This window comes from Cynocephalus volans, chromosome 13 (genome assembly GCF_027409185.1).
Source record: "Cynocephalus volans isolate mCynVol1 chromosome 13, mCynVol1.pri, whole genome shotgun sequence".
In the NCBI taxonomy this organism is placed as follows: Eukaryota; Metazoa; Chordata; class Mammalia; order Dermoptera; family Cynocephalidae; genus Cynocephalus; species Cynocephalus volans.
The window spans coordinates 82,953,468-82,966,762 of NC_084472.1; the positions used below are offsets into that span (position 1 = coordinate 82,953,468).

Genomic DNA, 13,295 nt, shown 5'->3' on the forward strand with positions numbered 1-13,295 from the left:
TCCATGAATGCTTTCAACTTCATTCTCCTTTTTCTGGTGGTAAATGACTGCCTAACTTATTAACAGATAGCAAATATGCAAAACAGGATTATCATTTTAAAATAAATATACTGCAAGTTTAAATCTGGTTTCTTTCCCTTGTTCCAAGGTCCAGTATCATATTTAAGCAAATTGGCATACCTCATGGGAACCCTCAAAAGTAAAATTTCCTCTTTTGCTCTGTATGAAACTGTTGGGTTGTTTCCTTTTTAGCTTCCAGGCTACCATGAGCAGTTGCGAATTCCAGATTTGAAGTCCGGCTGTGGATTGATTAAATTGTGTCCTCCAAAGTTACAGGTATTGGAAACTTGCCCCCCCTCCCACTGTAACTGTTGAGGGTGGGACATTCTATTATGGTAATTGAAAGGAGGGGCCTTGAAGAGGTGATTAGATTGTAACACCATGCCAAAGTGAATGGATTAATAATGGTGGTCAGGGGCGTGGTTCTGAGTTTCTCTCTCTCTCTGCTCTGCCATTTTATGTCATGTGAGACCACTGCACTGCTGTAAAGCCACCACCAAAGAAAACCCTTACCAGATGTGTTCCCCAGACTTTGAGTTTCCTAGCCTCTGAAAGTGAAAGCAATAAATATTGTTTTCTTCTATATTTCCCAGTTCTGCATATTTTATTATAAGTAACAGAAACAGAGTAATACAGGTCCTCATTTGCAGAGGATCTGATTTAGTGGGACAGAGTAGAGGGTGTTCTTAAAGAGGTTCCCTAGACAATTCTGATACATAGCCAGGTCTGAGAACAAGTGATTTATACCATTCTCAAAACTATAGCTTTCTACCCTAAATTATAAAGAACATTAAACATTAAGATGAGTGTAGAAAAAACAGACAGAAATACTAAAGTTGGTGGATAATACTGTACATGAAGATTTACTAATAACTCCTGATTTAAAAGACAATAATTTTGAAAGAAAAGATGATGCTGAGGAAGCATACATACAACTTCTGCATAGCTGTCAGTCAGAGACAGTTAATTCAGAAGTTAGGATCCCAAGCTAGACAACACATTTATTGGCTTAGTGATGATCCGCAACTCTGCACAAGAGATTAGTGAAATCAAGGTATCGATCAAGTTCTCCAAATCATTTTCAAAAGAAATGATTAATACTATATATTAGTAGCTAAAGGTCAGAGATTTTTGTGGTTTAAGAACCTTCACACATTGAGAGCTTCATTGGAGCGAAAAAGCAAAGAAAATCAACACAATTGCTCATCAGAACATTGCCCATATTTTCTAATATGTGCAAAACAAAAAGCATTTACATTATTAATAGCATTCTTCCCTCTTCAAGTTACTAGGGAATACTAGGTAAAACTCATAATCAGAGGTAAGAGACGTATCACTGTAACATGAAATTCAATCAGGACTAATCATGCTGAGACTCACTGTTACATTTTTGTCTAAAAAACTTGTACACTCTAATTATTTTAAGTATCCAAATATAAATGGTTTCTTTTGGCTCTAATATATCACTGTGGAAATAAATTCCCCAAGTAGCTATTTCTTGCAACATCAATCATAAACCCAAATATCACTTAAAATCTAAATATATACAACACACACACATATACATATTCATTTTCAGGAGATATAGAAAGTTTAAATAAAAATAGATATAAAACATTTCAGATATAGAAAGTGACAGTGCCACTTCAGCATAAATTTATTTTTGTGCTTGATTTTACATAAAGACCTTAGAATACATGAGGAACACTACATGATGACAGTTAAGTAACCTTTTCAGCCTTTGTTTCCTTTTTTAAATAGATGTTGGTTGAAAGGATGGATTAGATGCAGTCTACTTTCTCCTCAGTTGGCTGATTTCTTAAAGAATTATAAACCATGAAACTAAACTGAGTAAATGTTGGAAGTTTATTACATGCAGCACCTGGGGCCAAAAAAGAGAAAGTTGTTTGGTTAAATATAGGATGCACATATTTACAACCAATACACGTATTGCTGATTTGGTTTGATACTGGCTACCGTACACCTCATGTCCAACTATGCCACACAGAAGTGTACTAGTGTCGTTTCCTTAGTACTGAGTAGTTAGCAGTGCATGAGAAGAAAGAAAGAGAAAGCGGGGTAAGCCATCTCTTTAAACTTCAGAAAACAGGCTGAGTTTCTGGTCTACACACATACCACCATCACTACTTTAATTGTACTCTGTTTTCAAATCCTTTTCTTAGAAAAATTTATTCAGACGCATCCAAAAATTTTATTTCATTAGCCACTAGATCATTCCCATCATTCATCCATAATCCTCCAAACCACCCCACGATTTCTCCCTATTCTTTTCTATGCTTCTATTATTATCAAAAGTAAGAAGATTTATTTGTCAAAATACTCTGAAAATCAAGTTCACCTTCTCCTGCTCAAACATCTGGGGTGAGGGGTTCCCCTTCTACTGTCATTACATTAAATATAAGAAACTATTCATCTACAATTACATGATTATCATTTTTCCATCCTGTTAGATATAACTTTGAACTTTCTAAGGTTTACTTCTTAAGAGAGAATAAATGAAACAAACTTATTTTATACATAAAGCCTTTCCCCTCCCATAACTTTTATTGACTTTTATATTTTAGTACTTAAAAGAATAAGGAATTTCTCAAACAAGTTTTTCAAACACACAACTGTGGGAAGTAAAAGATCAAAGAACTATAATAAGCAGTCTAACCTTATAAGTCATATTGATCAGTAAGCTGTATATCTTCCCATCTGAAAATTCACCAATGAGAATCAGCAGTGGTTTACCTTAAAATGCTTTGAAACTGTGAAAGGCTCAGATGGAAAGTAAATGAAGCAAAAGACATGCCTCCAAACACAGTGCAAAAATAATTCTGCTAACTTCTTTCATTTACTGATCAGTAATACATTTTGTTCTTTGGAGCCCCAAGAAGATCTAAATGGCTGAGACATTTAAATAATGAATAGAAAAGTAGTAGGGAAGATAATTTATTGCTAACCTACTTAGTAAGAGCATCTGACTAGATTGCCCAATCTCAACATGTACTGGAGCTAAGCTAAACTTTGTTTAGGACAGATGTGAAAGATAAAAACTAACGGCCTAAGACTGGATTATAACTACCAGAAGTCAACCACAGGAGGGTTTTAGGTATATTTTTAACACTGTGGGTCTTGACAGATCATCAATGAACATTTACCCAGTGCCTACTCTGTCCAGTCCCTTTTTCTATTGAATACTGTGTACTATATGCTGTAATATTTAAAAGTATATTTTTTATAAACATTTGCAAGTTCACACAAGTACAAAATCCAAATACAACTTACCATAACTTCCGGTCACATTGGCACATATAACAGCCCCAAAGAATTTTGGAAAATGCTTCTGAATTCTTGCAATCACTTTTTGGCAAGCTATAGTTGGATCTTCTCCTTTCCTCATATATTCTACAGCTTGATAGCTGATTTAAAGAGAGGTGAAACTTTAGTATTATAGAATAAATACTAAGAAATGGGTTACTTAAAGTTAGAAACTTAAAACCAGCAAAATTGTCACATTTGATAGAATACATGTAAAAGAACAAGAGTCAGTAACTCCTGTTAAAACATCAACATCAAAGCAAGTAAACCTTGATACAATATCCATCTTTTCAACTAATCCACCTATTAATTTCAGATAAGGACTATTATTTTGGCTTTGGCTGAAAAACTGTCACCTAGTAATAACAGCCAGAAGTCATAGAGAATAGAAGTTATATTTATATGAGAAAAGGAGCTACAATCAAAGGGGAAAATACTATGCCTGTGCAAAACATTGAGTTGTAGTAATTAATTGTAACCAATAGCTGCACTTTCTACTTTTATCTTAAATTATTACAATTTCTTTACTCAGTAGCCTTACATAACTTATTGAAATAGATCATAAGTATTCTCATCTGTGAAGTAGAGTGAGAAATACTATTCTAATTCACAGGACTATGACTGCTTAATTTGAATGATTATCATTAACAAAATGATAGGTAAAAAGTTCGTATGCAGTGTTTCTAACAAAGCTCTTGGGCACACAAATTCAGATTATGTGGTACAAATAACTTTTCTATTTTGACAGAGAAAATATCTTCTCTAAAGATCTCTGAAACTCACAAATGTGAGAAGTCATACCTTGGCAGAAAGCGCATCAGTGTATCCCCATCCCCAGTGGCTGCAGCTGCACCTGCAGTATCATCCGCATAGGCCCCAGCTCCAGGTATCGGTGAATCTCCTATACGACTTTGTGAGGGTTCAGCAAAATCAATTTGGACAGGAAATCAAGACTGAACTAAATTATGTTATGAGCTGTTTCAAAAGTAGGGGATATTTCTACTTACTCACTGATCATTGTTTTAAGTATATTCTTCATTAGAATACAGAGGAAACATTTTTATTTCAACTTAGGTTTTCATGAACCTACATTAATTATGTAAAAATTTATCATAGATACAGTGTAAAAAAGTCAAACTCATGGAAACAGATTAAAATGGTAATTACCAGAGGATGGGGGGTGGAGAGATTGGGGAGATGTGGGTCAAAGGACAGAATATTTCAGTTAGGAGGAAAAAGTTCAAGATATGGTGACTACAGTTAATAATAATGTATTATATATTTGAAAATTGCTAAGAGAATGGATTTTAAGTGTTCTCACAATGAAAAAAAGTATATAAGGTAATACATATGTTAAATAGCTTGATTTAGCCATTCCACATATATATCAAGACACCATGCTGTATACCATATTATTTTTACTTGTCAATTAAAATATAAATTAATTTTTTAAAAATGTGTTATCAGCCAGTTATATACCAAAATGGCACAGATTCACAGTGACTATTCTATTATTACCACCCTACATCATCTAATTTCTGGATCATCACAATAGGTTCAAAACTGGTTTCCCTTACCTATAATGTATTCCTACTTCCTACATAATATGCCAACTTTTACCAAAGTTCTCCCTTATGATAAACCTTCCATGCCTTTTTATTAGTTCAAAATAAAACCCGGAACCCCTTAGACTGACTCAAGTCCCCTTGAAACCTAGCTCTGGTCTTCCCTCTCACTCTCACCTTCAGTCCGCACATCTTCCCCCAGCCCCACCCTCACACGACGTGCAGTTTCTTTTCCAGTCAGCGGCAGTCCAGAACCTAAAGTATGCACTACTTTGTGTCTGCTACAGCCTTTGCCTGGATGTTTCCCCTCCCTTCCACGGACTCAGGGCTCAGCTTCTAGCATCGCTTTACTGGCTTTCCTAACTACCCCAGCTTAAACAGATCACTCTGCCATGCCTGAACTCTACAGCCCTGGCTATGACTCCTCCTTTGGCACTCAGCAGAGGGTCAGGTACCTCCTTTTACATTTACTTATCTCAGCTGTGAGACTACAGATGTGCTTTGCAGTTTGCATCCCCCACAGCACCCGGCACATATTGCTTTACACTCAATATATATTTGAGAGATGTGTTCTTTTGGAAACACTAACCCAGGTATTTTGAATTTTAAACCATTTGTAGATGTACCAGCAGCAGTTTGTCCCATCTTGTGGATTACAACCATGCCTAGAAGTTAAAAAAAAAAAAAAATCATTTTAGGTACCTAAAGTTTACCTCAATATAATCAAATAATTGAGCAGTTGGTAACTGCTATGGCCTGAATGTTTGTGTCCCCACCAAATTCATATGTTGAAACCCTAATCTACAAGGTGATGGTATTAGGTGGTGGACCTTTGGGAGGTGATTAGGCCATGAGGGTGGAAACCTCATGAATGGGATTAGTGACTTTATATAAGAGAGCCCACAGAGCTAGCTAGCCCCTTCTGCCATGTGAGGACACAGTGAGAAGGAGCCATCTATGAGCCAGGAGACAGACCCTAACCAGACACCAAATCTGCCAGTGCCTTGATCTTGGACTTCCCAGACTCCACAACTGTGAGAAATAAATTTCTGTTGTTTCCACCTATTCTATGGCATTTTGTTATAATAGCCTACTTAAGAAAGTAAAATAAATACACTCTTTCTTTAACTTCAGGTAGAAAAAAACAGGAAGCTTGGGAATACTAAAAATTATACCAGTGGTATAATTTGTGCTTTTGAATGACCTAGTTTCGTAGCATCATTTGGCAGACATCCCATATGCTCACTCGTCAAATCATTCAGTTACTTTTCAATACCTTTGCAAGGTAATTCCAAAGAAAATTACTGATGCAGACTAATGAAAATTTTCAACAGTACAGCTTGGAAAATATTATTTAAGGTCAATTGAGTATGGCAAGAAACATTAAATTATCAAAGAACTAAATATCAGATAAAGATTTTAAAATCCCCTTGTGAACAGTCATTAGATGTTAGAGGTCCTGCATAAGTAATTTACCAAATTGTGTACAGATGCTAAGATTTACACACACACACACACACACACACACACACATACACACACACACACACACACACACACACAGAGAGAGATAGACATAAACACACACACAGAAAGAGAAAAAGAGAGGCACATTTACTTGGCAGTTAAAACAATCAAAATGAACTTCTGGTACATGAAAAAGAATGAAGAGGAGTTACAGTAATGTAATTAACTAAACTTTAACCATGAAAATGATTAAAAGGCAAATTACCAATAGTATCATGACCATGGTCATCTCTAATTTCTTTACAGATAGGATCATCCTGCTTTAGGATACTGGGTGGTTTGTAGGGTCCACAGTACTTTGAAGCATCTGGTATAACGTTCTGTAAACAAGATTTATGTTTTATTTTTTCAGGAAAGGTGTTTTTAGAGATTGGCAAGTAGTTGCATACAATCACTAAACATTAGCAAGAAACCAAAAAGACATCTGGTAACTTAAAGATAAGAATTAAAAGCTAAAGATTTAGCTAAGTCTTATGTGAAAACAGATGAATATAATATTTTACTAAATACCATTCTAGTCTTAGAATTACAAAATGTGGTTAGATATCTATAATGTATGGAACAGGTCTCTGATTTTTTCTTTATATGTGTAAAACTCTCAGCACAATGGTAGATATAAAGATTTTTTTTATTAGATATTAATCCTCAAAGGAATCAGGTACACGATTTGACCTTTAAATTTCAGAATTTGTTCCCTGGCACAGGAACAGTTCTGAGATTTAAAGTAAAATCTGCTTTAAAATCTTTTAAATTCCCTTATAAACCGTAAAGGTTCAAGAATACAATCCAAACTCATAAATTTAGGTTGTGTACATAGATTGGGAATAAGGCAAGAAACCTACTACTCATGCCTTCTACATTAGTGCACTAGGTGCTTCCTGAACCTAGTTTTATGAGTAGCATCTTTCAAGTGCTAATCCCAGAAGACTCTTTGGTTACTCAAAGGTAATTAGGATTTAAGGAAGAAACAGATGAGAAACTAAGATACCCCACAGAAGGACCCTGTATGGCAAAGGCAAACTGATTTATGCTAAAAGTACCATTAGAGACAAATTATTTCATTACTAACATGCTAGACACCTACTAGTATAAATCCTCAAGTCAATAAGGGCAAGATACTGGATATACCTCACATAGGTAAAATCTAAGAAATATTGTAGACTAACGATTTCCAAATTTCGTTTTTTAGACTTTGCTACCAGGAAATACAAGCAGAGCAGTTCTGATGGAGACAGCCCCCTCTCCACAGCAGAACCTTCACAGTTTGAAAGATAATGCCAGAGACCAGTAGTTCTCCACCCTGGAGATGCACTGGATGCAGCATGGGAGCTCATCCATGTTCAGGGAATCAACTTAAACTGTTGGCTCTAATGTGCAGCCAGGATGCTAACCAGCACCCTGGACAACAAGTAGGTAACAGAGAGCAGAAAGGATATCATTAGATATTTTCAAATAACTTACTTTTAAAAATTAAATATGCATACACACCCTCCAATAATTTGGCTGGCAATTCCGAACAAGCCAATCTGAATGAAGGGCTCGAGAAGTACAGGTAGACAAATCCTCATTGATAAATCCCATGCTTTCAGCAAACTTGGTAGCTGGAGATCGGAAAGAAAAAAAAAGTGTAAATTAATCAAATATCATCTTTTAAACAAAACATAGGTACTGAAAACATTCTAGGTCAGCCACCTAAGTGGGGTACACAAAGACATTCAGGAGTACAAAAGGACTTTCAAAAGAATATTCAGACATGAATGGTCTTAAGGGAATCAGTTTCTAGATCTTCAACTTCCATATGTCCTTCCTAAAATTCAACTGCTTGAGACCCTTCGGGTGTGTGTGATGACAGTTTTTTCTGTCCCACCTGGTCCCACAATATCCCTCCTTCCACTTTACAAATGAAAAGGCAAACCTCTCACCACTACAGAATCTTACTGCTCTAACTAGACTGCAATGCCCAGGGTGTAAAGAGCTCTGAGACACCAACTGAAAGGACAGCTGGGTTCCAATGAATGGGTAACAGATCCTTTTGCTTGCTGGGTAGTTTCCAATTCTGTGCTTTCAACAAAATTGAAGGAAGCCTATTGGAATTGGCATCCTTTAGGTAGGCCTACAACATTAACAATAATTTTTGATTATAGGTCACTGTATGATTTTTGGTATATAACTTAGAGGATGTTCAAATAAGTGATGCTGCCATAGCAAAACTCCTTCCATTCCCAACTTCCTATATTAATAAGGCTCCTTAGGTCTCACACCTATATAAATGTAATACAGGAAGAGAACCGATGCTGAATCCAGTTTCAGCCCATCAATTACTCATCTACAGATAATAAGCTATTTTTTCAATACTATCGTAAAGATGCAGAAAGTGAGATTTAGAAGTAGTTAAACAGATATTAAGCAAAACTGCTAGAATTTAAACTTAAGTCTGCTTTTATCCACTGTTTTATACTGAATCCTATTTTTCACAGTGAAGACCGTAGACAAAAGACTAAAACAATTTCGGTATAGTTAAAAAATACCTGACTCTCCTGCTAAAAGTGTATGTGTTGTATGTTCCAGTATTTTCCGTGCCACACCAATAGCATTTTTAATTCGTCTAAGATCTCCTACTGCTCCTACGTCCATAGTAGTGCTGCGCAAAAAAAGAAAAAAAAAAAAGCAATATTTCAAGGTATTTTTATAGATAAGGTATTTGAACAGATAAAATATATTGCTTTTCCCCAAGCAATAGTGTTTTGTAGGATAAACTTTACCACCTTAACACAGAAGTGACAGGACATCCATGAAGTTCCTACAGATTCCCACAATCAGACAAAATTAAGGAAAACATAGAAAATAAATTGACCATACACCTTAAGAGCACTAAAATTCTCAGTTTCTCCTAGCTCATTCTAAACACGGCTTTTGAAAGGAGTCTTAGGGCTTCAGGTCAGGCAGACCACAATATTTGTGGATGGCAGGTAAATGATTGTTTATAAGGTTAGAGGCAATATTTTTATAGCTTGGGATTCTCCCTGTTCTAAGGAGAATAACTACTTACATGTGACATTTCTATTACTATAATTTTTTTTTTTTTAAGTTGAGAGGGAAACTCTTTGTGTTTGGAAAGACCTAATACAATAAGCTACAGGTTTTGACATGTGACAAAACTCATGCATTCTTCCATCCAGCTCTAAGTAGAAGACTACAACTCTAAATGTAACTCAACATGAAGTGAAGGGGCAGAGATAAATAGGTGCTCAAGAGGGTTCTTACCCATCCATGATCATGGCATCCAGTGTGGTTTCCCCTAGTTCATCAGGACTTCCTCCAAAGCCTACAGAGCCGTCACACTGCTCTCTCTCACACACAGCACAGCCACTCTCAATAGCATCCAGGGTAGAACCTCCAGAGGCTAGTGTCTTCCACGCTGTTAAATCCCAATAATACCTGTTTATATTTATATATTTTTTTCAATGCCAAATGCTACAAACCAAAAATATTTTGACAACTTCTACTTAAAATTTTTTTTTCACATTTACTATAAATTAAACTGAATTTTTAACAAATTAGTTTATCAAGTGCTACAAAGGAGACAGAGTGATAGAAACCAAATTACATTCTATTTACCATATAGAATTCAAAGACTTTGGCTACTGTTGCACAGTGAAGGTTTTTTCACTTATTAATCCCTATTTCTTGTGTGTGTGTGAGAAAAGAAATAAGTATCCTCCTTTATTTTAAAAGATACAATTAAAACTACTAAAAGGCAATTAAATTGAAAATCTATTAAATCACAGCCTTACACATTTCTTCTGCATCACTCGACTATTAAGAATATGCATAACTAATACTTTTATTGAGGTAAGCAAGTCTCAATACTGTAACTGTACGTAAATAACTACAGTGTAGGCTACATACAGATCAATTCATTTAATCTTTATAACAGCTTTTGAGGTAAGTAGTATACAATTACAATCTTCATTTTAAAGAGGGAACAGAGCCAGAGAGGTTAAGTAATTTGTTCAAGGTCACACAGTATGTAGCAGACCGAGGATTCAAAAGTAGCCACTTTTGCTCCAGTGGTCAAGCTTTTTTGGCACAATGCTATATTCTGTGGACCCCTCTACATGGGGGGTGAGGGGAAGGGAGGAAGAGGAGCCTTCAACGTACAGTTTCTTTACTGAGAAAAACAGAATCCCTTGAAGGGTAGGTGCTACCATTGGTAAAAACTTTTAAGCTTCACTATTGGACCTACAAGCTTGAAAGTATATTCCGAAAAGTTGCCCCTTTCGATACACATAATTTACACAGAATTATCCCCTATCCAGGCTGCTGCACTTTCTTCCCATCTCATTATCGCTGAGAATACCTTTGTCATCACCTGTTTCCTCATTTTCTCTGAATCGTATGCACTGCCTATGACATACAAAGTAAGCTCCACCAAATTCTAGAGTCAATTCTGTCCCAGAAAGTTTATATGTTAGCAACCTCAGATGGGGGGCAGGGTCTGAAATTACTCTTGTTGATAGTATGTCTTGAAGCGAGTGAAAGAAACAAGCACAGTACAATGCAAAAATGCCAAGTTAATGATATGTACAGGATAGTATTAAAGCGCAGACGATGGGAACTCAGATTTGGGATAAGGGCAGTAAGTCTGGGAACACTTCCTGGAAGAGGTGATACCTTAGCTTAGTGGTTCGCAACCTTGACTGCAAATCAAAATCAACTAGGGAGATTAAAACAACAACAACAACAACAAACCCAGATATAAGTACTGGATAGTATGAAAACAAGCTTAGCAGATAATTTTAATGTACAGCCAAGGTTGGAACCTCGCATTCTAGGTGGCAAGTACAGCATGCAACAAAAAAGGTAAATGGAAAAAGAGCATGCTATATTTGGGAAATTATCAGTCGTTTACAAAGCTGTAGTACAGGGTACTGGAGAGATGTGAAGGGTTAAAAAGGAGAGGTGAAGGGGAAGACAGGAGACAGCCCGTCAAATAACTGGGTGTCAGGCAAAAACAGCGTAGACACCACTGAAAAGTAAAAGCAGAAAAGCAGTGACTGGGGTCAACAGCAGAGTGGAAAACACATTGGCGTGAGCAGCTGCATAAAAGGAGTAATACTAAATGATGAGGACATAAGATGCAGTAGTTGTAGGGAGGATGAATACAGGTTAACTGCAAGAAAGGTAGCGCCGCAGGAGATGCAGGAAGGAGCTGCAAGCGAGAGTGCGGCGGGCCTGGCCCTCCCGGCTCCCGGAACCTCAGTGGCGCCAGCCGGCCAGTCTTCCCGGACCGGCGAGCTATCGCAGCGCCGCCACTCGCCCCCGGCCGCCGTCCCGCACCTGCTTCGGTTGCATTCTTAAAAGGCCAAGTGTTGAGGACGAGGGGCAGGGGGCTGGAGCCGCGCACCAGGGCCGGACCGAGCAGGAGCGCTACGAGAAGTAGACGTAAGTGGAACTTCCGCGCCATAGCCGCGCGCCGATCTGAGGAGTGCAAGAAAGGTCGCGGCTCGGCGGCCGGCGCAGACCCGGCGGCCCCACTAGCCGAACTAGCGATCCCAGCGCCCCGCCCACCTGGAGGCCACGCCCACCCATCGGGCGCGCTCAGTGCTCCCTCAACTCTCGCGAGAAGTGGCGTCCTCGGAAGTGGAGGCTGCTCATTTTGATAGTTCGGTTTTTGGGCACATGTGCGAGCATGAGCCAGTAATCCCTTTCGGACTCTGGAATGCCTGCCCTTGTTGCCAAAGGAAGACATATAATCAAATAATTTTAAAGAGCGTCTATAAATCTTGTGAGGCTTGTAAAACCTTCAAAGCTCTCATTTCTAGGAAATTAATGCATAATTTAAACAGCAAAAAATAGCCTAGAAGAATTATCACGAGGTGGAGAAGTGCTATTAAAAAGTTATGTGTAATTAAAGTGAAGTGTTAGTAGTTCCTTCTGTGGGATTTTGGAGGAGGAACAAGTCATTTGTGCTGTGGTAATCAGCATAAGCTAATGCCAGGTGAAATTTGAAAGATGGGTGAAACAGATAAGAATGCAAGGAAAATATACATTGTCCTCTGAATTAATTTTTTTAGCACCTGAGCTGAATATTGTTTATACAGCCTAAGGAACTAGGACATGCCTTCAGCAAAAATTGTAAAGTACTATACATGGAAAATTGGTGCCCTCTGCTCTCTGTGGCCTATTCTTAGTTTTTAAGGTATTTGCATTCTGGCTGAGAGAGCCTGAACTCTTAGTTCCTACTATGTCCACTCTTTTCTCTAAAATTCTTTCTCCTTACTTGAAATCAAAATTTCTGTCAGAGAAGTTCACCTCATCTATTGGTTGGAGGAAAACAGTTAAATTACACCATAGTGGGAATGTCTGAGAGAAGGTCTCAATGTCAACTTTCCAATGGATATTTGTATTTAAAATAATATGCAATCTCAAAGGAATCTACCCCATTTGATGGCTTTTTAGTGGCTATTGAAATACCCAGTGGGTCCATTATCCAGTTTGCCTAAACTCACAGTCATCTCTGTAGCTATGTCTTAATCAAAGAAGTTAGATTAATTTGGATAGTTGGATTCTTTCTGGATTAATTTTTTTTAACTAGTGGGAATAGTTTGTGTTTTAGTCTTGGAAGTCACCTCATGTTACTCTCACTTAGGTTTTCATTTGACTCTAAATATAACTGGGTCGTTCTGCTTTATTTTGAGGTAAATCTAAAAAAAAAAAAAAGGACATCTGTTAACAATTAAGTGGTAGACTTACAAAAAGATCTACAGTTTTCCCAGCATCCCCTCCAATTTTTCATTCTTTTAAATCATTAATTAT

General features: G+C 37.3%; 1 protein-coding gene across 1 annotated transcript; it reads right to left on the reverse strand.

The window, feature by feature from the left end:
• Positions 1-1,677: 1,677 nt before the first annotated feature.
• AGA (aspartylglucosaminidase) lies at positions 1,678-12,003 on the reverse strand. Its single transcript, XM_063077205.1, has 9 exons — positions 11,817-12,003; positions 9,741-9,894; positions 9,005-9,117; positions 7,965-8,077; positions 6,682-6,796; positions 5,539-5,614; positions 4,186-4,293; positions 3,352-3,485; positions 1,678-1,942 (listed from the first exon to the last, which is right to left on the reverse strand). Exons 1-9 carry the CDS (start codon positions 11,941-11,943, stop codon positions 1,842-1,844), a joined length of 1,041 nt encoding a protein of 346 aa, XP_062933275.1. The 5' UTR covers positions 11,944-12,003; the 3' UTR covers positions 1,678-1,841.
• Positions 12,004-13,295: the final 1,292 nt, after the last annotated feature.